The sequence below is a fragment of the Camarhynchus parvulus genome, chromosome 2, assembly GCF_901933205.1.
Source record: "Camarhynchus parvulus chromosome 2, STF_HiC, whole genome shotgun sequence".
Classification (NCBI taxonomy): Eukaryota; Metazoa; Chordata; class Aves; order Passeriformes; family Thraupidae; genus Camarhynchus; species Camarhynchus parvulus.
In genome coordinates, this window is record NC_044572.1 from 108,382,686 (window position 1) to 108,409,163 (window position 26,478).

General features: G+C 38.1%; 1 protein-coding gene across 1 annotated transcript; it reads left to right on the forward strand.

Moving 5' to 3' along the window:
- The first annotated feature begins 1,331 nt into the window (after positions 1–1,331).
- MEP1B (meprin A subunit beta) lies at positions 1,332–26,478 on the forward strand. Its single transcript, XM_030964341.1, has 15 exons — positions 1,332–1,379; positions 6,290–6,308; positions 6,494–6,544; positions 6,643–6,686; positions 7,682–7,754; positions 8,677–8,794; positions 12,413–12,591; positions 14,049–14,267; positions 17,342–17,494; positions 18,256–18,471; positions 20,749–21,216; positions 22,739–22,921; positions 23,373–23,643; positions 25,313–25,514; positions 26,461–26,478. The coding sequence occupies exons 1-15, from the start codon at positions 1,332–1,334 to the stop codon at positions 26,476–26,478; spliced, it is 2,262 nt and encodes a 753-aa protein (XP_030820201.1).

A 26,478-nucleotide genomic window follows, 5' to 3' on the forward strand; every position in this document is an offset into this window, starting at 1 on the left:
GTTTCAGCGGTTTTTGTACATGGGCATCCTCCAGAACCCATACCAATCATCTCCCAGCAGCTGGAGATGACAGCACACAGAATTCAAGGGCTGCTGAACTTGCAGAAGAAATCTTGACAAAAGAGCTTTTTGACCTATGAAACAACACTGATTTCAGAACAATTGACACCATCATTATTGGTGAGTAGGGAATTAAAATATTTAGTTGCTTTCATAGAAAAAAGACCATACCATTATAAGAACAATAATATCTACAACTGCTGCTTCTCAATGCATTAGCAATGATGAAACAAGTATGGATCTGAGCAACTATAAACAGCTTAGGTGTCCTCATTACTTAGGATCTTTCTTATGAGCTGTGATACTTAAAATAGAATGCAACATGCTATTAATTTTGATATGATAATTTTGAGAGTTTGAATTTACAATAAAAAAATCTAAATGCCATTCTTAATTTTTGTGTTGGTCTATACAAGTAGTTGGTCTGGCAAAGTAAAAGTTTAGAAAAGCCTGACCATACAATTACCACAAGTACCTGCAGTTTAAGAATAAGAAGAAGCTGTGGCAATTCCAGCACTCACTGACATCTAGGAAGTAGAAGAGATGGTTAAAGTTGAAAGAAATACCCAAGAGTCTCAGGCAGTTGTAACAGTACAGTGGTACTGACATTAAAAAAAATAATTTGAATGGAATCTTTAAATAATCCAGAAGGATGCCATTATTTACACTAGTGATAAATGCAGTGTCTCACATATATCAACACTAGAAATAGTGTTGATATAGCTTTGCATTTTCCAAAAGCAGGATACCAAAATTACGTTGCTGACAGATTTTTTTTATGCATGCACATTTCTCATTTTCAATTTCTGTCAAAAAATGTATGATTATTAATATATTAACCTCTTATGAAGAGTCCTGCTAGTTTTCTGTTGTTCAAAAGGTTTTAGTGCCAGCTTTATTCTCTGAATCACAGAATGACTGAGGTGGGAGGACACCTCTGGAGATCTCCCAGTTCAATTCCCCTGCAGTTGTGCTGCAGGGTTACCTGCAGCAGGTCACTCAGATCTCTGTCTGGTTGAGTTTTGATTGTCATCAAGGAGACAGATTCCACAACTTCTCTGGGCAACTTGTCTCAGTACTTAAAAACACAATGAGAAGATTTTTTTCTTAAATTTAGATGGAATCTCCTGTGTTTCATTGTGTCATTCCCCTATATTTCCTTTTTCTTATTTCTATCTCATCCTGTATTTCGATTTCTCTCTGACACTTTTTCTCACAGCAGTTCTTAAAAAGAATTAAATTGTTTCTTTAGTCATTGCAATACAGTAATGATGGACTTACTTGACAATGATATGCTTACTCAACAAGAAAAAGGTAAGGTGAGTTAATCGTTGAGAGGGCAAAGGTTTTGACTTATGATATTTACTATCTTAAATACCAGCTTGGTGTAAAATTCTGTCCACACAACTATAGACTGGAGAACAACATGGGCTTATTTTCTGTGCCTGGGCTTCTAACCTGTCTTCTTCTTCAGGTGGTCTGGAGTCTGGTAGGAAAACAAAGAATATATATTCTTTATGTGACTGAGAAAATAATGCAATTTATTGAGAGGAAAAGACTTATTTATTATTTTGCAGAATCAATATAATTCTGTTGTTGTCTGCATGGAGAGATAAATGATTTCTGCTTCCTGTTTCCCTGGGGTCTTTGTGTTGCTATTTTCCATAGATTTGTCTATACATGGAAAGAGATTACCTTGTGTTCCCCAATTAAGCAAAATGTCCACTAGTATTCAAAGTTACCAGAACAACAAGTCTGAGGTTAAAATCCAGAACTGAAATTTATTTCAGTTGTCCATGTCTGAGTGTTTTGGCTTTTTTTTTTTTTTTTTTTTTTTTGTGTTGTTGTTTTGTTTTTTTTTTTGTTTTGTTTTGTTTTTTTTTTTTTGGTTTTTTTTGTTTTTTTTTTTTTTTTTTTTTTTTTTTTTTTGCTACAGCACAATATAATTGATATTATAAATTGGAATTTATGCCTTTTTAGCCCATGGATATACTTGGAAATGACTGCTCCCTGTTCCTCCAATCCAGCTGAAATATTTCAGGTCAAAAAGTAACAGTTGAGATTTTGATATTACCTGTCTTCTTTAGTGAAATATAGCATTTTGCTTATGTTGGGAGGCTTTGTTGTAGAGGTCAGGAACTTTTGGTGAAGCACAATCATTAGCTCAGAGAACAAAAACTGAAAGGTTCATGAACATTTGTTTCAGCTGTTCGTATCTTCAGGGTAATCTACAGAGTAAGGCATTACTTTTTATGACACTGCATAAGTGCAATAACATTATCAAAGTTATACAGCATAACTACCTGTGGCAGCCTTGTCTTCTTCCTCTCCACTGACACATGCTCATACGTGCCCTAAATTAAGCTCTCAGCCTCACATTCCAAACTTTCCCATTGTCCTCCTGTATTCCCCATCACTCCAATCCCATCCTTCCCTACTATTCCCTCTACTTGTGCCTCTGCCCCTTTTGGAATCTCAGACCTCAGTCTTGTTTAGATTCTACTGCAGGTTTTATTAAAGCCTGTAGTAGGTGATACAGATGTTACTAAGATCCAGAAGTTACCTGACATCAAACTGATCCCTAAAAACTAGGTCTCTTGTGAGGGAGGGGCTTCTGACCACCAGGGCTAATTATTTTATTTCCATGTGTTCTATGGCCAGGAAGAGCTCATTTCAAATTTCTGGATGCCAGTACTAAAATAATATAGTCTGGAGAAATCAGTGGTAAGTTAGGTGTCTCATCCAAACTAGATGAATATATTCCATCTGAATAGATGTCCAGGCTACATGAGGTGGATCACCTTACAGTGATGCCAGGGCATCATGGTAGTGCCATAGATATTCTTGGCACATAAGAATTATCCATTTGTTTCTTGATTGATGACTGAGTCCCTTTACCTGATTTTTACATGATTACAATAGGTGAGATGTTTCCCACCGGTCCAAAACGCACTTGAATTTTTGTCAGTTAAAGGTGTTCTCACAAGTGGTTTAACCAACCATTACAATGTCTTAATTCACATGTTTTCCATGTCCTAAACTAGGACTGATATCAAAAATGATCAGTAATTTGTATATGTGTAGATTAGACTAAATTAGGTTCCTCTTTGGCACACTTCAGCTAACATAACCTTCCTCTGCATGAGACTATGAACTGTGTATTTGTTGTGTGTTTACAATACTTTCACAGCCTAGAAATCACATATATTTTGTTAGGCTGGTATTGAAACCAAAGTCACTGCCATGTGAAAAAGTGATACTTGTATGCAGAGATGCAGCTTTTGAAACAGAGTATTTTGCTGTGGAGATTCACAGGACGAAAGACCTAGTTTTGTTGGCAACAATTTGAGTGAATTTTAGTTCAGATGAATCATAAAATGAGATTTCTGGCCTTTGTATTTACAATATTTTTGCTGAAATTTTAAAAGAGAGTAATTTCAGATTAAAGATTAAAAATTAATCTTTCCTGTGATAGAAGGGATTCCTTCAGTATAAAACATTCAATGGCAGTTTTCAGATACTGAGGACCAGCCTGGATTTCACTGAATTGCTGCATTTGATATTGGTCAGTCAAGGACTCACATTTTGATTTGTGCACCAAAAATACCACTGTACTTAGCTGCTGATCTCAGTTCGTGAGCTTTTGCTGCTGCTAGAGGAGCTTTTCCAGGAGTTACCCAGTTTGTACCTTTAGGACAGTTATACTTTCTGATAAGTAGATATGGGTACATTGTAGTTTATAGTTATTGGAACTGCAGATTTTTTACTCACCATTATTGGTTATAAGGGGATTCAGGATATATGGATGTGATTCTTCTCCTCCAACAATGACTTTTAACATAAAATGCAATAATATGATTTTATTTTTTAAATATTTCAAACGTTACTTGTAATTTTTTTTCTTCCAATAAATCTGTGTGAGTGAGAGTTTAAAAGCAAATGAAGCCTTTAAAAGGTGTGTTGTACACTTTGCCCATGTACTTGCAACTTGTTTTACAAGCTGCACCTTCATTTCAAAACTTGAACATGTAAATACTGTTTTACGCACAGTGATAATGAAACATGTAGGAGGAGTCTATTGACATTTCAGATGTATGGATGGTTTACCTGAACAAGATATCTGCAGTTATTAAGCTGTATGTGTATATGGTTGTGGGGTTTTCTTTCCAAAGTCCCCATCCTTATTGCTCATGTATCAATGTAAACCTGAATGATACCAGTTAATTTTGAAATGTGAGATCAATATCAGTCCTTCAGCATTTGCATCTGCCCAGATTTGAAACCAGTTTTTCAATGGAGTCAGTCACTTTTCTGCAATGATACTGGGTTTTTAAGAGTCACCATGCTTAAAACCCGACAAATTTAAAAATTTCCAAAAATGCAAAGTGCTGAAGCAGGAATGTTTCAGAACAAATTCAGTCAGGAAACAGATTTTACTCAGTGTTTTCTGTAACTGACCTGTCAAGGTTGGTTAGACTGACCTTGGTCAGGGTCAGGTTTAGAGTGGACAAGGACATACATGAGTGGTAGTTTGATTAAAAATAGAAAAAGGAAGCAGGAGAAGCTGATTAAAAACTTTGGCTGTTTATAGAACAGTTAGCTACTAAATGTTTGCTGTGCCAGCTGATACCAATTAGGAATGATGTTTCTTTAACATAGAAATTATAGCCTCCATTTGGTTTGGCAAAAAATGGTTTTCATCTCTTAGGCAAAGAGATTAAATGACCAGTCTGACAAAAACTGTGAAGCAACACCTTGAGTGAATTTTAGTTCAGGTGAATCATAAAATGAGATTTCTGGCCTTTGTATTTACAATATTTTTTTTCTGACATTTGCTGAAGTTTTTAAAAGACAGTAATTTCAGATTAAAAATTAATCTTTCATTATGAAGCTACAATGGGACATTCTGACAATTTCAAAGCTTTCTTTCTGAGCCTTGACATTTCATGGGAGGTAGGATTTTTTTTTCTGTGTTTGGTTAAAATTTTTATATGGAGTCAGTTCTAGGGCTCACAGTTGTTTCCCTCAAAATTGTTACCATCATTATGTGTTGAAACGTAGGTCTAGAAGAATATGTGCATTTGAATCTCTCTTGAATATTCTGGCCATAGTGTTGTCTTACACATTGTACAGATATTAGAGATTACCACAATTAATGTTTCTAGGGGCTGCACGGACTTGATTTCTGCTGCTTTTCAGCATTCTGATTTTGTGTTGTTCATTACTTCTAGTGGAAGTTGCAGATGCTTATCATACTGGAAATTGAAGCTGCATGTGCAGAAAAGAAATTATTTATATGGAGAAAGATATACAGGGGGAAACTGTGGTAAAAAAAAAGTAAAAATCTCACACTTTTTTTCCAGAATTACTGTTACATTTCTTTTAGAATATGAAGATGTTTTTTATCTTCAGTTTGTGAACTTCTATTTAAACATACAAATACAAGGCACCCCGGAACGATTGCTTAGAAAGGCTATTCATGATTTTACTCAGTATGAGAATAGTTGTGTAATGTTATATCAAGTATGTCCAAGGCAGTCCAAAAATAAAGTGTCCAGTTAAATAAAAGAATTAAGATTAGATTCTATAGGCATGTTATGGCAAGGAAATTGTTCTATGTATATCTTATGTCACGTTATCTCATTGTGGTCTGTGGATTCTCCACGTTGCGAAGGGAGTGTCTGAGTTGTTATTACTCAGGTAAATGCAGTCCAGATAGGGCACTGAACTGGGGCTGAGGTGCCCTGGGCTGTGTACCCAGTCCCTCAAAGCCTCACTGGGTAACACCAGGCCACTCATTCTCTCTCCCAGTCTTCACATTTGCGATGGAAGTTCATCATAGCTTCCATAGGCTCTGCACAGCTGCTGACCAGTAGTAATATTTGATTCCACAGAAATAATGGGCTCCTTTTTTCCTATTTGTGTAGGACAATTTAGTACTACCTGAGCTGTGAGAGAAAAGCAGCTGTGAAACCTCCACAGAAGCAGTACTGGCTGAATTCCTTGTTGGGCACCCTGAGGTGGGGAGGGCACAAAGCTGCCACACCAGCAAATACAGATTTCCCGTCGAATGAGGAGGCAGTGGGTGCAGTCAGTCCAACACAAAGCCATGTGCTAAGTGCTGTCAGTTGAGCTTGAATCACATCTCTAATACTGTTGACAAAGTAACGCGAGCTGCATTTCATTATCTGCCTTTCTAATAATATCTTTTTTTCTTTCCCCTCCCCAGCCTGCTCCAGAGACAACTGGTGAGTTCTGTTTAGAGATCTATTTGTATGCACAGGAGGCAGTCAACAAAACCAGCTGCTCATAAACATGGCTACGACAGACACAGATTTATAATTACTGTTATTGTTATTGCATTAATTTTCACACTTCATAAAGATAACAGCAAGGGCTAATGTCCTACCTCACTTGTCTTTTTATTTTTCAGAAATAGACGTAGATGGAGGAATTGATCAGGACATCTTTGACATAAATGAAGGTTTTTCAAAATTCAGTCTCAATTTTTAAAAAATAATTTTCATTATAGTAGTCACAGATCAATACCATAACTGAATGTTAATCTCCTCTTCCCTTTAGCTTTAGGACTAGACCTTTTTGAGGGAGACATCAAACTTCCTGCGGTGAGTTCAAATATAAAATACAAAGCCAAAAATGTGTCATTGACTTAATTGTAAAGTATCACTGGCATGGAAATAATAGATGCATCCTGCTCTTACAAACAATAAATGCTGTTTATGTTACAATAAACTGAAGATGATTGGGGATGGAATTCTACAAAATGTCATAGACAGTGAAGGAGTCAACAGCATTTGCAGAAACATTATCCAGCATGAGATCTCATCAGTGATTAGATCAATATTATTAGCTTCTTTTTTCCTTTTTTACATTGTCACTTTTAAGAGATTAGGCAGCACTGATCATCATCCAGGCAGGTTTGTATAGAAAGAATTCTTTGTTTATCTGTACAATATTCTGAGCCAGTTAAATTTACTGAGCAGTGCTGCAAAACCTTCATCCTGTAAGTAGATTGACTAAAGCCGATGAAAAATTTAGATCTCTAATATCACATTTTAAGGCATCTGGCCAGCATCCTTATCGAATCAACGAAAAAAAAATTACATTTACATCTCAAAAATATCTAGTAGGAAACTCCCAAAATGTCTTGCACTCTGAAAGTAGTCTGAAAATAGTGTTTTACTCTCCCTTTTGGGAGATATGCTGAATATGTCTCTGAAAACAAGGACAGCACCTGCTGAAGGCACAGAAACAAATGCTTGCATTATGAAAAATTACAAAACTATTAATCTCTGTACAATTTTCAGGACTTTAGATCTTAAGGTTTCCCATAGGAGCAGAAGGTCCTGTGCACATCCATCAAAAGCTTGGGTAATGTCTATGGAGAAAATGCAGCAGAAGTTGAAGACACCAGTAAAAGGGCATGAAGGGATTTCAAACCCAAACCTCAGACCTCTGAGTAATCTTTTGAGGGTTTTGAGCTCATTGTTTTCCTTTATGTCTTACTTGGAATTGTAGGTTTGCTTTAGCACTATTGTAGTCCCTGATGCTAAACCCCTTTTTACTGAGGACTGCATACTTGTTTTCTTTCTGGCTACAGGATCGAAACTCCATCATTGGTGACAACTATCGGTGGCCCCATGTTATCCCTTACATCCTTGAGGACAGCCTGGGTACAGTATTGCCCTTCACAATGTCTATATGTTGTGTTGATTGAACTGTTCAACACAGGTTGATAAAGTTCCTATGGTGTCCTTTCCTCTCTTAATCTAGAGCAGGCCCTTTCCCACAGCAGGAGTGGGGCTGAGTGTGCACAAACAGGATTTATAATCTTGGTATCAGAGCTGGCTCTCACCTCCTTTCTTGAATGATTACCCTGCTACGGCCCAGCAGATTGTTTTGGTTTTGAAATCTTGTGTCTGAGATATGAAACTCTACAAAGCAGAGGTGAAAAGAGGGCACTGAAGATATTTTTAAGGAGAGGAAGCTTACCTGGCCATTTATATAATTTACAGCAGCGAGGGCAAAATGACATTCTGACAGGCAGTTGGCAATGGTACATTGCCAAGTCCCCTGCGTGAGTCAGAGACACATCATAATTTGACCCCATCCTTTAAATCTTTGTGTTGAAACTATGCAAGTTGCTTAGAGGAGATAACACAGATATAGTCTGAAAAATTCAAGTCCTGGAGAAATTCAGTGAGGGATCTGTAGCCTGCGTTCTGTACTAGGTAAAATCTGAAGTCTTCATTTCCTATCTATTTAATACTTGTTTGCATAAATCTCAAAAAAATAAATGAAAGAATCTACAAAATTAAAATCCCCCCACAGCATCCTTCTATATACTCATCATGTCATATTTGGTACATAACTACCAAAGAAAAATTACAGAGGAGCAAAACAAGAGCAAGATACAGTGTTGCAAGACTGTAATTTATGTTTTTTAGGTCTCCCGTTTGGTTTTAATCCATCAAAAAATCTGTTTATTTTGATCAAAGATTGCTGGAGCAAGAGCCACCCTTGGGACTTGCTCCATATGGATAATAGTAGAAGTCTTTCCATTCAGTATTGACAAGAACACTGTTTTCTTTGCAGAAATGAATGCTAAGGGAGTCATCCTCAAGGCATTTGAACAGTATAGACTGAAAACCTGTATTGACTTCAAACCTTGGGAAGGGGAGAAGAATTACATATCTGTGTTCAAAGGAAGTGGGTAAGAAGAAGCAATTCAAAATAACCTCCATTATGTTTGCTTTCAGACTATTCTCATGGCCAGTATTCAACCTAAAAATCATATATCTGGTCATAATTTTACATTTTTGTTGCCACCATTTACCCAGTCCTTTTTAAACTGTCACAGTTTCCAAAAGAGGCATTACTTTAGAAGTAACGAACAATTTCTACTGATATTTATTTTTAAATATAAAAAGAAATCAAGTCCTGTAAGAGATATTTTACTGGACATGGTAAAAGATATCAGAAACAAAGCAATTATGTTCTTGACTGATCTTTGGATATATGGAGTATTACTTTCAGCTGGGCATTCCTAGTATACCTTGGCTTCTAGGGGAAAAGAAAAACCAAGGAGAAACGTGACAGTTCTCACTGTAGGGCAATGAATTTATTTGAATGTAACAATGGAAATGCACTTGAACAACTCCATATGAGCATTCAGATAAAAGAGCAATATTTTTAAACTCTGTGCAGCACTGAGATATTTTGCTGATATTTTACTTTATTTACCTCTTTTGATGAATAGTCATGCTATTTCATCTTAAATATTGCAAAATAAGACTCCAGTAAAGAAGTCAAAATTGCCCCAACTTCTTTCCTTCTAAGACATTTTCTGTCAAAGCAGTGCGACAAGAACAAATATATTCTTCACTCTGTGCTGAACCATTTCTCTTATAGAAAAGGAGAACGGGGAGAACTTGATAGCCTGGTGAGGAAATTTGCTTTCAGAAATTCATTTCCTGATATGAGAATGCATTCATAAATGGGAAAAGATTTTCTGATAATAAAAATGTTTCTGTTTCCCTTTGGCTTGTTCTGAGATATTTGTAGCAGATAATTGTTTCAAAATTTCTTTGGTGTCTGGCTCTTTGTATTTGCTGCTGTTCATGCTGTACACATGACACTGAAACTCAGCTCTAAAAGATGTATAATTGGAGACTCCGGGAGCAATGCATTTTCCTGTGCTAATGACTCCAGCTTTTTGAGCTAAATGGAAAACTCATGTAGCTGAATTTTGTCATCCTTCATCCCCTAAAATATGCATTGAATTTGCTAATAATTGTACCTGAAAAAGAACCACAATATTTAGCCTATGGCAAGTAGGAGGCCTCTGTGCAATGTTTCATTTATATGTCTATTAAAAATAGATGAGTCATGGTGATGAAGAAGATGAATCCTTCTAGTTGGATAGCATATCTTGCCCTCACTGTCTGGTGTGTGGCTTGCCCTGAAGTGTTTCCATCACCTTAGCTGACATATCCACAGCAGAACTTTTTAAAAGATTGGAGCTAAATGGTACAGTCTCCTGAATAGGTCCATCCACTTTCAGTGAGTCATCTTGGGTTGTACAAAGAAATCAGGACTGACCCTGAATGAACTGCTTTCATTTCAGGCCATTCTTTACTTCTGGTGTAATGGGTGTAAGCTGGGTAAACCAACCCATTTTTGCTCTGCTGTTCTTAATATTTTGGAGTTTTTAAAATCAACTAGGACTCTTCTATCTGCTGACTAAAGACCTCAGCCCAGAGGGTACAGTGCAGAGAGGCACACAAAGTTCCTGGCAACATAAAATTTTACCACTTCAAGTAAAGGTTGATAAATCACATCTTTGCCTTTCTGATCTTGGCTTGAGTCTATAAAAGAGAGGAATGTGGGGGAACTTTTGTGTCAAAAGGATTTGAAGTAAGCCATGAAGTCCTCATCTGGATTACCCTTTTGAATTCAAATGAAGTCAGCCACAAAAGAAGCCAGCTGTCTTTTGTTGTATTGACTGCCCTGTGTAAAAATGCATTTGTAGTCTCTGGTGTATGTACATAGTGTATCAAGCCCCTGCACAAAAAGCCCTCTCCCTGTACACATTCTTCATCTATCGTTCACCTTGGCTACTACCAGTATTATGTTAGTTCCTGCCTGTGTGCTGAGAAAAACACTTGAGCTGTGTAATTGTGAATTACAGAATTGCAGGATAATCAGATTGGCTGCAAAGTTCACAGAGGAGTCTGGGAACCTGCAACTGATGTGCCATTTCACCTTACTGTTCTCATGAAGAGCAGGATTCATTCAACAGGAAAACTAACATGGTGTGGTAGAATCAAATTATTAACAGACTAGGGAGGATGAACATCATCTCTAGTATTTCCACATGGATTTTCATGGGGCACTCCTGGGAGGCTGCTTCAGTTCTTTGCCACTGTTGCACATGGCAAAGGGAATCCATGCAGGAGTAGATTGACACAGATCCCTGGCTCTCCAGCTTGGTGCTGGTAAGTCAGGGTGTCTGTGAGCTGATATTGGTGATCTGTGATACTGTGGGAAGAAAATTAGTAGCAGGACATTGTGTACAGTGTTGTAGGCATATGGCAGATCAAAGGCAAGGGGCAGCTGCGCCTAGTGTTGTTTGGTTGTTACTTTTGCCAAGTGTTTTGGATGTGCCTGCTGCAGCCTGCTGTGCACTGTGCAGCAGCTGTGAAGCCAGAGATGGCTTTGGTACGAGGTGGACCCAAGCCTATGATGGTTGCACAACACAAGGATCAATATGAGGCCTTGTTCAAGGAAAGACTTCGAAATTATGGATGCTACATGTGCTCCTTAACAGGTCTCATGTTGTAATTTTAATAAGTAATCAATAGGCAAGGCCTGTGTTGCTCTGTGGAAAATGAAATACTGGGGAATATGTTGCACTAATAAGTCACAGAGTTTGAAAGCGCATGGTGTGCTTGTATTTTTAAATTTCTGGGGTGATAGGACTGCAAATCCTATGGCATATTTTGTGCCCTATTAATTTTATGTACTTCATTGGGTAACTATTGATTTATTTGCTACATAAAATATCAATTTAAAAGTAGCTCTCCGTGCCTGCTAGTTTGTGGACATGGGGCGCCATTTTATTGGCCTGTGCAGATAACTCACTAAATTCTTTCACCCTTTAATAAAAACTCGCAGCACAGCTGCAGTTTTGCTCTTACTTGGGAGTGTGTAAGAGCAGCAAGTGCTCTAGCATGGCAGCTCACAGAGAGACAGAAAGAAAAGAGCTTGTGAAAAGTACTGTCAAATCCATCAACCTGTCAGAAGGTAAACACAACATGCAGAAGCACACCTTGCCTGGCAGCCACAGCCCCATGCAAAGTAAAAAGCCAAAACAGTACAGAGAAAAGCAGGCAGAGGAGAGAATGTGCATGAACACACTTCTCCTTATGATAGGGACATGCTCGAAGCGTGCTCACCGTCACATATTGTGGTCTAGCTGAAAATTGTTAATTTGCAGTAATTTAATTGCTCTAAATTATGTGCTCACAACCTTTGATGTTCCAGAGTACCAAAGAAATCATCCTCAGTTTTCTTTTGTCACAAATAATTCAACATTTTTCTTCTAATAGAGCCAGAGACAAGGACCTTCTCGTTCATTGAAACAGAGCTAAGTGTGAGAGGAAGGGGTATGATATGGAACCGATCAATGGAAAAGTGCTCTCTGTAAAAAAATGTGACTTCAATGCTCAGGTTAAAAATATACCTATTGAATAGACTGGTTTTGAGGTTTGCATGGCATGGGGATGGTGTGTATCTCACAGAGCCTTCTCTCATTTTATGTCACTGCCAGCTGCTGGTCGTCAGTGGGAAACCTGCAAATGGGCTTGCAGCAACTTTCCATTGGAGCCAACTGTGACAGGATTGGGACAATCCAGCATGAGTTCCTGCACGCCCTGGGATTCTGGCATGAGCAGTCTCGGTCTGACCGGGATGACTACGTGACCATCGTCTGGGACAGGATTCAGTCTGGTCAGTCACTCCTCTGCTTTCCTCTCAATCTCTGGTGCTAGCAGTTTAGATGTGGAACATCCCTTCCACCCATCTTTTGGTGGTCATGCTGTTCTCTCACCTGGACTTACTTTCCAAAGCCGGTATATCAATAAATTAGATATAAAGGGACGTCTGCTTGAAACATAAATTCTCATTTGTTCTTGACGTTGTAATTCCTTGTGCCATGACAGTTTCTGAAGCTCTAATTAGAGATCTGAATCCTGTTATGCTACGTGTTGTACCACAGGGCAGCAGAAGAGGATAATTTAGTTTGTTTAAATGAATACTCTAGAAATGCACTTACTCTAGAAGACCACAATGAAATAAAAATAACTAACCCCCCCACCCCAGTCTGAAAAATCCAGTGTGACCAAAACCAGTAGAAAATCTCCAGTGAAAACACTGGTCCTTCTCTTTCTGCCTGTCTGCTACTCCTGGTGCTGGCAGCAGAGTTTAAAGAGCAGAGTGTGCAGAGGGTGGGCCAGCAGGAGAGACATTTCAGGGTCTGTGTCACACCAGCAGTTACTTTAGCAATGCAGCTTGTGAATTGTAAGTGTTGGTATATTTGGCACAAGCCTGAGACATGGCACAGAATTCCTTAGGACTTTGCTCTGTCTCTGCTTCTTTAGCTTGTTGTTGTCCTCTGTGACTTTCAGATTGTTCAAAAACAAAGTTATATACACACACTTGATGTTTTCCTAACATAGGTAGACACAGAAGACTGAAAAACTGGATAATGATTAAATCTAATGCATTCTTATTTAGTCCTGATCAATTGTCAGGTGCATATGCAATTATATATTACAGAAAATTACTTAGACTCTGTAATTTGATTTCCATTATATTTTGCTGACTCTTAAGTGACAAGCTCCACTATTGTGAGACATTTGAAACTGCTGCATTTTTTTTTCACTGACCAGAATATAATTACTGTATTTTGACTGATTTAAATTTTGACTCCCCATTGGGTAGTAAGCAATTGGTTCTTTGCTCATACTCCAGAAAACATCAATAAGCTAATTTCTGGAAGTTTATCTGATGATAACCCTAAATTGTTTATTATTACCTAAAATGACGAGCAATTGAACATCAGAGAATACAGATTAGAAACAGTTGCAAATTACAGTAATTTGAGTACTGAAACAGTCTCTCCACTCTTGGATATCACAAGCCCATCAAAGTTTATAAGTTGTTCCACAGGTAAAATTTTCTGGTAGCAAAAGCTTTTCTTCATCCAGCAGAAGTCATCAGTGGCTGAAAGACGAAAGTAAATAGCCCTAGACTGGAAATAAAACTGTTTTACAAAATAAGTACAAGTAAATTACTACCAAAAAATATTTTGAGATGTGATAGATTCTCTGTCACTGCAAGTCTTTACATTAAAATTTGATTCCCTTGAGCAACAGACAATCTTTCCTTTCAATTTTGCCATTTAGGTAAAGAACACAATTTCAATAAATACGATGATAAAAGATCAGACTTCCTGAATGTTCCCTATGACTACAGTTCTGTGATGCACTACAGCAAGACTGCATTCAGGAATGGAACTGAGCCCACCATCATCACCAACATACCAGACTTTATTGATGTCATAGGCCAGAGAATGGATTTCAGTGAGTACGACCTCCAGAAACTGAACCGGCTGTACAACTGCAGTAAGTTTCTCCATTTATTTTATATTACTTGAAAGAATAATTTGAAAGAAATGAGGGTGATACATACATGTTGTACCCATCCAGACACAAGTGAAAGAGATGCTAACATATTTAGAGAAGAGAATTGTGTTAAAAACACCGGAAATAATGCTACAGCTAGAAATAGCATCCCTCCTGCAGAAACACTGCTGAGTAGCAGAGGTTTCTGTGCAATTTTATCTGACCTTTAGTTAAAAACCAACTTTGCTCAGCAGCTGACTTTTGTTCATCCCTTGGGTGGCTGTTTAAAATGTATGCTTCTACACAAAGCCTTTTGTTTTTTCCCTGCATTATTCCACAGCTGATGCTCAGACACTGCACAGAAATGAGCATCTTTGATGTGGCTGTCATACCTACTCCACTTTCATGGAATCTGTGAGACAGATTCATGCCTATTCATATATACCCTATCCATGCAAATAGGGTACAGAATCCACTCTGAATAAAACGCAAGCTTTCTAAATTTTCTTGTTAAGCTTCAAACCCGGTCTCTTACAAAAGTGGTCAAAAGAGTTATTTTGCTTAGATGGTGTTTCTTTTACAAAGCTGAATGAAAGTAAGAGGCAGAGAAATCTAGATAACTCCATTATCAAATTGGAATATAATTCTGTAATTGTTGCTGCATTCAGTGTGCCCTGACACTCAGAAGAGAACTTTTACAATATCCCAAGTAGTGAGTACTGGCTTACAATTATATTTTAAGCCTTATTATACAGATTCTTTAAACAACTATCAAACAGGTTTATTAAAAGGGTGCAGTTTTTCGAGTGTAAAATTCTGATGAAAATAATTCATGTAGGTCTAAATTGAACACACACACACAGCCTTAGCTTCTAGCACTTGCTTAGGCATTATAAACACAATCACTTAGGCATTATAAAAATGCTTACAGCTAAGGATGTCTTTCACAGAGGATGGGGTCCTTCTTCCTCTCCATTAATCTTATCTATTTTCCATCATTCTTGTGCATTACAGAAATACTTCATGATGTTTTAACTTTATTCTTAACCCACAGGCACATTCCCCAAATGAAAAAAAGCCCCAGTCCCACTGAAATCAGTGACAAAACTTCCACCACCTTCAGTGCAATCAGGACCCTGCTCCCCAGTCCCTCTCTTGACTTCATGTGATGTGTATAGTGGGGATGATATTTGCAGAGACATAAATATTGTCAGATCAGCCACCATTGTCAGGGAGGATGGTGTTTCACAAGTCCCAGCCCTCACCCACACAAAAGATTACTTCATTTGCTGAACATGATTTAAGGAAATGTGTAAGCTAAATTTCTGCTGGAGGCCCATGTGGACAAGAAATTACATTAAAAATGTAACTAATTCCTAAATTGAAGAAAACAACCCATAGCATAAGAAATACTGACAGATTGTTTAGTGCTGCTCCAATCTGTCATTCACTGCTTTCTTTGAGGCCATGTGATAACAGTAGATTTTAGTCTGCTTTCCCCTTGGAGCATACTGCTTGACAGAGCTGACCATGAGGTTTCCCTCAGCCTCTGGAAGCTGGGACTTGGCACTCATCCCCCACGTGCTTTCTTCTGAGTCCAGTCTTTAACTGCATACCAAATGTCTGGCTTTGGTGCAGACAGAATTCACAATGTGCCTCACTCATTGCCCCTTCACCTGTTTCAGGAAGGAACCTCAGAAATACATCATAATCTACTGAGTCTTGCTTTTCTGTCTTCCTGGCATTCAGGTCAACTCTCCATGCCAGTCAGAACTTTCTACTTAAGGTCATTAGGTTACTTCCTTCCTGTTTGGCCAAATCAATTTCATGTTTGTTTTGTATTTTGATTTCCAAGGGTTCTTTCACCTAATAATTCTCCATTTTTGCTTACCTTCTTTCTCCAGCAGTCAGCATAACGTTTGCTGTGAAAGCATTTTCTCAGTTCATACAACATTGTACTGAAGTGTATCTTAAAAAATATCTGCCATACACTTCTGACTACCTTGCAGCCTCTAGAGGGTTTTTAGCTTTCTGTGAGGACAGCAGTAGAACTGTCTATATCTCATATCTCAGCAGTAGAACTGATTTGGCAGCAGTTCATACTTAAGTGCTTCCCAGAGCTGCAGCTTAAGTGAAGCATTTGGTATGTTATTGAGGTTGAGTTTTGTGATACTCAAGGTCTTTTTGTTATGCAAGGAAACCTTTAAACCTTTGAGCCACAATATTTTATACATAGTTTAAAAAGTATTTCATTAACTTAGCTCTTTTCAAATCATGGCTGGTATTACATATGAGCTCAGACATGGTACAATGGGAAACAAAAATAAGAACAGGGACAAACTTGGACTGTGCTCTCTCTCACCTATCCACAGTGCTTTAGACAGAGGAAATATTTCATATGGCATTCTCCCTTTCATATTTAACTGCAAAGTCTTCCTTCACCTAATTTTTCACTTGTTACATGAAAGATATTGAAAAATTTGTATGAGAAGAAATATCCACTGGTCCCAAATACACCTTTGGTAATTTTTTTTTTTTGTTGTTGTTTGGTTTTGGTTTTGGTTTTGGTTTTTAATTCTATGTTTGGAAAATCAAGGTTTGTTTATTCCAGCCAAATAGCTTCTGCTCTTCTATATTTCAAAATAAGCACTCCAGCTGACGCATTAGTGAGTTTGTATCAAAATTTGTGGCCGTGTGTAGGCTGCCCCAAAGAAAGCAGAACAAAGAATGGGAAGTCTCAGGATCTTTTGACTGTAATATGAAGATGTGTGGATTGGGTTGATATTAGTGTTCCTTTTATAAATAAAAGACATTATATGATAATTAGCAGATGCCTTCCTGTGTTTGCTGAGGGCCCAGAGTGTTCCTGATGACATCTTATTAATGTCAGTGTTAATCGCCAAGTGTTTTGAGTTCCTGAACATTGTATGTATGAATGCTGATCATATTTGAAGCCACTGATTACTTGGTGTTTGCATTTAGTCTTTCTCTGCTCATTGTTTTGGATCTTCAGAATTAAAATGTGTTATGTAACAGAGATATAGAGATTCAGATATTTTTTTTTAATGTTATAGCCTCCTCCCTAAGTTTCATGGACACATGCAGTTTTGAACTTGAAAATATATGTGGCATGATTCAAAGTTCAGATGATAACAGTGACTGGCAGCGTTTGTCTCAGGTTCCTGCTGGGCCAAATACTGATCACACTAATATGGGAGAATGCAAAGGTATGAGGAAAAAACTCTTATCTTTCTGGGAGGTGTTTTCTGCAGAGGCATGCAGGGTTCCTTCAAGCTTGGCCTTGTTATCTGTTTATTTTTTGACAAACTGCAGTTTATTTTTTAACTAAGCAGCATAAATCTACATACCTAGGGACATCATGTGATATGATGTGATATTCTGCTTATTTCAGATGATTGAATGTCCTTATCTCTTTTGATCAGTTTTTTTGGTCTTAGTGTCACATCCTGTCATGTGAGTTATATAAAGCATTGAACCTGTGATACAGGCACACCAAATAGATTGCTGCTTTTCTCAATAATTGCTCAATAAGTCCTTGGACAGGAGTAGGATTTTGAAATGTGTATTACCAGGGCTGAGGTGAAAAATTAATTGACAGTCTAGCTAGATGTATCTCAACCTGTCAGAACAGTCCAAGAGTTCAGGAGTTTAAATCTGTCCTCCAGGGTGTCAACTGTGAGTAACTGGGTGAAGAGTAAAAGCCCATTTTTGGGTTTGGTTTGGGTACAGTTTCCTAGAGATAATGAAATGAGGACAAAAGCTGCAAAGAGAATAGTTCTACCTTTGGAAAAGGTGAACAGGTAGCAGTCCTCAGTCAGAGATTTGTACAGGATCTACCTAACCCTGACCTGACTGTATCTTCTAGAGTTATTACAATACAGCGTTAAGAAAACCAGTACATCAGGTACATCAGGAAAAATCTGTTTTCTCTCCCCTCTATTGCTCATTTCTCATTGACTTTTGGCAGATTCTGGCCACTTCATGCATTTTGACACCAGTTCTGGAGGAGAAGGAAGCACAGCTGTCCTGGAGAGCCGAATTCTGTACCCCAAAAGAGGTTTTCAGTGCTTACAATTCTATTTATATAACAGTGGTAATGAGAATGACCAGCTGAATGTCTGGGTCAGGGAGTACACGTCAGCCAATCCAAATGGCACTCTGAGATTCATCAAAGAGATTAAAGGTATGGCATAAAATTGCATTTTGTCTTTATCTATCCTCAGTATTTTTCAAAGTATTGGGGAAATTATTGTGGCAAAGTCACTCATTTCCTAGTGCTGTTCTTTAGCTTCTTCTCTATCTCTGTAGTTGATTCATTGCTGCTGAAATTATACCTGATGGATCCTCAGTCAGCTGCTTTCATATAATATAATAAATTACCACAAATTTCAAACTCTTGTATTATCAAGATAGTTTTCTCGCCAAACTAGCTAAAATTCCATGAGCAATCATTTTAACTGTTCTAGAATTGCTGGTATCAATAGCAGCTGATGAAGTCGGAATATTAGAGTAAATTACTATTAATAAGAAAGTATAATAAAGAAATGGAAAGCATAAGTGCCCTGGAATATCTAAGTTAAAAAAAGATAAATAAAATTTAAATGACTTAACTGAAATATATGAGCAACAGATCATGATTTGAGTTGTAGTTTGAAGAAGATTAAATTCTTGTGGTCTTAGGAGCCTATGGCCTACAGAATGATGAGCTGAGGTCAGCTAATGGACAAGAGCTCTTTAAGCTAGAATTGCCAAAGTCACCTTATGATTTATTTACTTTCTCAAATACTTAACTATTATGTGGTCTCCATTTCACCTTCACCAACTTCAGAAGGATCTGAGCAAGTTTTTTTACTAAATAGGTATAATTTCTGTCTCTTTTTGTCACTTTAGGCTCAGCTGCTGCCAGTGCCTGTTTTTTTTTCCACTCTTTTCTTCACCTCTATGGCTTCACCCTCTATGCCCTCTGAGCTAACAGGCATCCTTAATGTAAGAGCTGCTAAGGCAGGTGTAGGCTTCACATCAGTCTGAGCCCTCCAAACTCTTTCAAGCCCTGCTTTGATACCATGAGTAATTTCTCCAGACTTCAGCCTTCCTCACAAACACTCTTACATGTCTATTAGGCCCCGTCTCCCATTCCTGCTTTCTCAAGTCCATAATTTCCTTAGAATTCTCTGATCTTATGTGTTCACAGAGGCACCCTATTTTGACAATCTGTGGCAAAACTTTTAGGAATGGTTCAAGACCGCTTTTCCCCCAAGCTGTTTCACTTCTCTCAAGCGAGAAGTTGCCCTCTCCAATGCGGTCAATAACCTGGAAGTAACAGTGACACTACAGCCCCTTCCATCCATGGTCTGACACCTGGTTGAGCTGCTCATGGATTTGCACTGAACTACAATGTTTAAGAGGCTTAGGGACAATCCCTGAACCCTTCCCACTGGTTTGTGGCAGCTCGGGATTTTTGAACTGCATATATTACATGTAAAAATCCTTTAGCTTACGCAGAAGGCAATTTCATGGAAAACAGTGGGGTGCTTTTCTTCTTGTTTCTTGGTTAATTTTTTCCCTCCTAATTATAACAGTAATGCAAAATGTCAAGAAATTAAGACATATTTGAGATCCATTGTGTTGTGTTTCAGGTTGTTAGGAGACTGATGTGTATGAGTTCTGTACCTGCTTGTTCAATAAATGCAGCTGGTCTTCTGTGCAGATGAACTAAAACCAGGACACAAAAGTAACTGTTTTGGTGCACATACTTTTAAAAAAGGGTGTTCTACTTTCATTGACCTCACAAGGCCCCTGTGCAGAGGTCTTTGCTTTTGTGTACACTGCTCTTGGAGTCAAGTGGAATTTGCTAGTGCAGGCACTTTTGGATGCATCATCAAACTTGCAGCAAGGTTCTCTTGCACAAAGTAGGTTTTGCAAATGACTGGCTTCAATTTGACCTTAGTACCATTAATCATGTGATGGGTGAATAGTGCTTCTGTATAGGCAAGCTTCCAACAAGCCATTTAGAAATACAAAAACAAATGAATGAACTAGTCTTGTAGTTCTAGGCTCCCAGAATCCTCTGGAGCATTTTTTGTTGAGGTATGTTGCTGTTCAGCTATTTGAATATAACTTGTCCTGATTTTTTTCTCTTTAACAATACAAGTGAAACTCTTCTTGTGGATTTAATAATCACAACTCCTGGATTAATTTAATGAAATTTTATTAAAAAATGTAAAAGAAAAAGCAGTGTTATAACTGCTTTATGTGCTATTATTCATATTAATTCTGTTAAAATATTGTATTGAGCAAATATGATCTTGGACTGAAAAGGTAACACCTACAGAACAAATATTCTACCACATCAGTGCCAGTGGAATTGAAAAATTCTTACACAGTGTTGGAATAGGGTTCACAGACCTGTGCAGTATTTGACTGTATTGCTGAGTCAGAAATCTCTACCCTTGTTTTTCAGGTTCACCTGAGACCTACTGGCAGCTCCATCATGTTTCTTTGAATGTCACCAGTAAATTCAGGATTATGTTTCAAGGCGTGAGAGGAAGTGGCTTATCAAATGGAGGCCTCTCTATTGATGACATCAACTTGTCAGAAACTCAGTGTCCCCACCACATCTGGCATATCAGAAATTTCACACATCTCCTCAACACAAGTCCAGCAGGGAAAGGGGGAATAATATACAGTCCACCTTTTTACTCTAGTGAAGGATATGCTTTTCAGGTCAGCTTGTATGTAAATGGTACCACTGATAATCCATTTAATTTAGGAATATACTTGTCCTTGATTTCTGGAGCAAACGATGACCATTTGAAATGGCCCTGTCCATGGCAACAAGGTACCATGATCCTGCTTGACCAGCATCCTGATATTCGTCAACAGATGTCCAACCAAAGAAGTGTAACAACAGACCCTCAGAAGTTTTCAGGTTAGTTAAAATCAAACATGTAAAACACAACCAAAAGACAAGGGGTCACATCTCCTCTTTCTGTGAGTTAATGCATATTTTTCAGCTTCTGGAATGTTTCATATGATTGCAGCAACAATAATATTGATCCACAGACAAGAAAAAAATTAAACCTACAAGCAAGTTAAGCTGGGACTCAGGATTTCAAAGTTGCATTTGCGTAAGAAACAGGTGGATCATCTATTCCTAAAGTTTATTTCATATGCTCTGTGAGGATACATATATTTCTGTTTTAATGAGAATGGAAGTTTTCCAGAAGTCATGAAAAGAAAAATATGGAATTAACAATACAGGCAGTTTATAGCAGATAAAAGTGAAACAACTATCAAACAAATCCCAGCCCTTTTGTCAAAGGTACAGTGATGCCAGGAAAAGCCTCCAGATGGACAAAGCACTGATTCATATTATGTAATCTGTGCTTGTTCAAGGTGTGACAAGATATGGGCTGTTGTCCACAATAACTTGGAAACGTGACAGTTGAGGTAAAAAGTAACTCTGAGAAATGATAGGAATCTCTACAGAGAGGGATATTAAAGAAAACACCCACATTCAGCATTGGATAAAGTTTGGATTTAAGTCATTATGGCTTTTGTCATAATGACATTCTTCTTTTTGCCAGAAGAAATCATCTCTGCCACTGAATTAGTTTTCTGACTAGAAAGGAAGTAAGGAAGACACAAAACCATCCAATTCATATTATTATTTTAAAACCAATATGTTCTACTTTGTATTTTCTGTGACACTGGCTCTACATGAAAACAAAGTGGGTAATCAAGAAAGACATAATGTCCTCTCTGTAAATGAAAGACACACCACACCATGTCCTCCACAGATGTTTGTAAAAGCACATTTTCCTTGTGCTTTCTGCTGTTACAGCCACAGTGCCCTTTGCCTTCTCTGACCTTGTGGACATGCAATCTGTTTGCTCTCTGCTCCGTCTCTCTTGTTTATTCATATATTGCAAATAGTCCATGATTTCCAAGGGAAGCCTTGTAACACACACTTTTTATCTAACCAGAGAGGTGTTGGAGCAGGCAGATCTTTCTCCCTCTGTCAGATTCTTTCATGGACAATTAGGCTCAGCTTTGAGCTTTTGAGCAGGGTTTCATGGAGCAGGCATCAGTGATTGTGATCATTTAGGTTGTTCAAATATCTTATGCTCCACATCTACTACAGGAGATGCTCTCTTTTGAGAAGCATTGCATTAACTCATGTTATAGATGATTTATGTGCTACTTATCTTCTTGACCACCTCACTTTAACAAACTAAAAAGAAAATACAACAGGTTTTCAACTAGCTCTCCAATAACCTCACCTCCAGCAGGTTCTTTTCTCAGTACCTCAGGCTAAACCAAATGATTGAAGATCTCCGTTGTCTTGTGCCTCTCATCAGTGGTGAATCCCAGGCAATTGAGGTTTCTGCTGAGACACAAATCCAGACCACTCTCACATTCACATTCTTTTTATCTTTTTTTCCCCCCAGCATCCTCATCAAACTATACTTGGGATAGGCCAGATAAAGTAGGATCTGAAGCAACTTTTCCCAATGGAACTAAATACATGAGAGGTCCAGGAGTTGGAACAAGCGCATTTCTAACTCATGAGAGACTTAGAAGCCGCAACTTTATCAAAGAAGATGGTGTTTATATTCTTTTAACAATAGAAGGTATGTAAACATAGCTGATACTCTTTAAAATGTAGCAAACAGTGTCAGATACCAAGTCACTAGTGCTGTAGTTATAAATACACATGATGTACTTTGCACTTGAGCAGTGTTTGAATTATGCCTGTGTCTAAAGTCAAATCGTATGTTTGAATAAATTTGTGAACAGATACATACGCTGTATAATTCCTTTATCTCATGTGAAGGTGTATAAAACAATGCTAATCCTGTGCAAATTAATTTGAATATATTAATTTGAATAAAACTATCTGTTTCTGAAAAAATTCTAGCGGACATTTCCAAAATACATCATGCTCCTAAAATGCAAAAAAGACTGTTTATCTGTTAAACCTTTGGACAGGCTTACTGCTCTTTATTATTAGAAATTATCATTAGAATAAGAAGGAAAATAATGTGGAGCAAAGACCTTATTGTCTGTGTGTTCACCGTGCAGATATATCGCATCTCCTGTCAACTCAGCCGAGCACTCCACCCCCTCTTGTTACGACTGCAAGTGCCAGCACCACCAAACATGGCCCTGGCCCTTCTGCCACCACCAAGCCCCCCAGTGGCACTGAGACCACCATCACTGCATCCACCACCACCACCACCACCACGGGCAGCACCAACCAGCCCGGAGATCCAGAGGTCCCGGCTTTCTGCCCAGACAACCCCTGTGAAAACAATGGTGTCTGTGTCATGGTAAACAGAACGCCCGTGTGCAGGTAACTGCCTTTGTTCACCCTCAAATGCTGCTTTAGGATGAGTAATGAGAGTTTCTAACAGAATAAATCTTTGCTCCTAGTGAAAGGAAAGACAAACTGTAGCTGATTAAGGCAAGCATTTGCAACTGCTCCTGTGAGACTGAACTTATGGCCGATTTGGGCAACAAAGCTCCTAACCTCAGCATTTGATCATTTTTAAGTACTCTGCTTGACTTTCCTGTAAATTATATTTTAAATGTGTTTATTATTTTCAGTAATGTATTACTCCAAGTCTTCAGAATTCCCTATAGCAAAATGTAGAAGAGTTGAATATATGTAATTGAAAGAAAAGGGCATTTATATAATTAGAGTAGATTTGCAATACTTATCATGTAGGAAGCAGTGTAGACATTATTTTAAAATTTGATTCAGAAATATTGTACAGTGCAAATTATGACCATGAGTTACCAAAGTGTGGTCCCTTGCCTTTGAAACCAGCAGTGAAAGCTGAGGAATAAAAGATTGTTTGCCCTGCAAGAAGATTAATATCAACTTTTATTTCATTCTCTGTGGATACATTTACGTAACCTACCTGCCTGATTAGCATTGTTCCAGCTCTCAGATAAGCTCTGAGGCTGAAGACATTAACCTTAGATGCTGTTCCAGGGCAGGTAGACTGGGGGAGTGCTGTGAGGAAAACATAAAGGCCAAGAGCCACAGGAGTCAGGATGACTCATTAAGTGTTATATATCCCCATTTAGAAACCTTTTAAAAAATAATTCTTGTGCAACTCACTAGAAGCAGGTCGCAAATAGGAGTAAATGTCAAGAAGTAGTTCCAAGAAGACAAAAATAAAAACTATGCTCAATGTTATGCCTCATTTCAAAATTATGGAAAAAGAACATTTATTTTCTGACATCTCTGGACTCTTTGAAGCTTTAGTGCCTTTGCAACCTACTTTCTGTCCTACAGAAATGTGTGCCCAGCAGTCGGTTTCCACTCCAATTTTCTGTTGGGAAATAGGGGGGAATGTGATACATCTGTTCAAGCTGAATCACCTGGAATCCCCCCAGCAGGCAATATCTTTGCAGTGCGCTGCAAACAGACTTGTTTTCAGGGCTGAGGTAGTCTGGAATAAATGGCTTAGACAGGAGCTAGAAAATCAAAACATAAGGAATAACCAAGGTTAGAAAGATGGAGATGGGTGTGCTGACTGTGTTGCTGGGTAAGGTGATGGAATCAAAGCCTGGAAGTTGTTTTCAGTCCTAAACCTGGATGGCTGCTGGGCTGTGAATTTCTTTTCTTACCTGCCTGTTGAATGAAGGCAGAGGCAGCTCTTACAAGTTCTTTAAATTTGAAAATTAAAAAAAAATAAAAGCTCCATAGATCAGCTGCATCCAAGCCTTAAGAGGTCAAGAGGATCAGGAAGGCATTTAGGATTTCTGGCAAAAGCTCTCTCTGAAGGCACAACCTGTGAAAAATCAGGAGCTGAAAGAAACACCTTTAGGTGTGTAAGGACAGTGGGCCACTCAGGCCACTAAGAGAACTTTAAAATAGAAGTCCATTTTAAGATGACTTCATTATGCTTCAGGATACAGAATTTACATCAGAGATGCCATTTTTTTGAAGCAGATCTTTTCACACTTTTAATATTTAGGTGATAGTAAATGTTAGTTCTTTTGCTTTCTAGATGTCCAGCAGGTGACAGCTGGTGGTACATGGGAGAAAAGTGTGAAAGGAAAGGCTCAACTCAAGAAAATATTGTAATAGCTGTTTCTTCAACCGTAACTGTGTTTGTTGTAATGCTTATTGTCACCATCACAACTGCAGTGTGCCTTAATAAGAAATACAAACAAGGAAAGGAGAATAAGGAGAGTGTGACTCTGGAAGAAGTAAGTACCTTGCCTCTTTCAACAAATATAGACACATGCACACATATCTATATTCACTAAAAACCAAACAATCAAATTAAGTAAGAACTAAATGGAAGATGTCCCCTTTTTGAAGCATAAAGACTACAGGTTAAGAATTAAAGAGCTCTTTTGAGTGAAACTAATTTATCAAACACCAAAATCCCACTTAATTAAAAATCTGTTCTCCTCTTCCACTCCGCTCCACTCTGCCCCAATGACAGCCTACATTGAGTGGGATAGTGTGAACATAGGGGTTCATTTTCAATTTGTAATTAAACCATGTTTTCTGCTCAGTAAACTTGTATTTCATCTATTGCTGCCTATTCTACTAAAGACTCCCTGGATATGGTGCTAAAAAATGCATCGCAGGGTGTCAAAACAAAAAGCAAATCTAAAAAATAATTTTCCACATTCAAAGGCTATTTTTTATGCAAGGCATGAAGTAGTTGTGGAAATATTAACTTAAGGAAAGGTTAAGAAGACAGCAGGTTAAAACTGTCTAGATGACAGGATTAGAAATGCCGTGTACTGGACAGAAGCAGCATTTGGGCATGTTTTCACAGGACATTTCATGAAGTCTGAGACACAAGGACTCTTACTTTAAGTAGAGGCTTGTCCTGGAAATATGAAGCGTGACATAGTTTAGAGGGACTCACAGGACACAGGAGAAATTTTGTAAACAAACTGAAGAGGAATATCCTTCCAGAAAGCAGAGTTCCATTTTTAATTTTGTCCTAATAGTCTTTGTGTGATACCCCATTGAGTTGAAGTACCTCTGTGCAGTGTCAGATACTTGACACTGCTGCTTTATGACCATCCAATAAATAGTTTTGGTTTCTTTGCAAGTAATGCTCTTACATTGTACACATTCTTCCCTTCCCTATGCACTTTTAAGATGTGGGTTTGGTTTTTTTCCCTCACTTAGACTAAAACATCCTTCTGA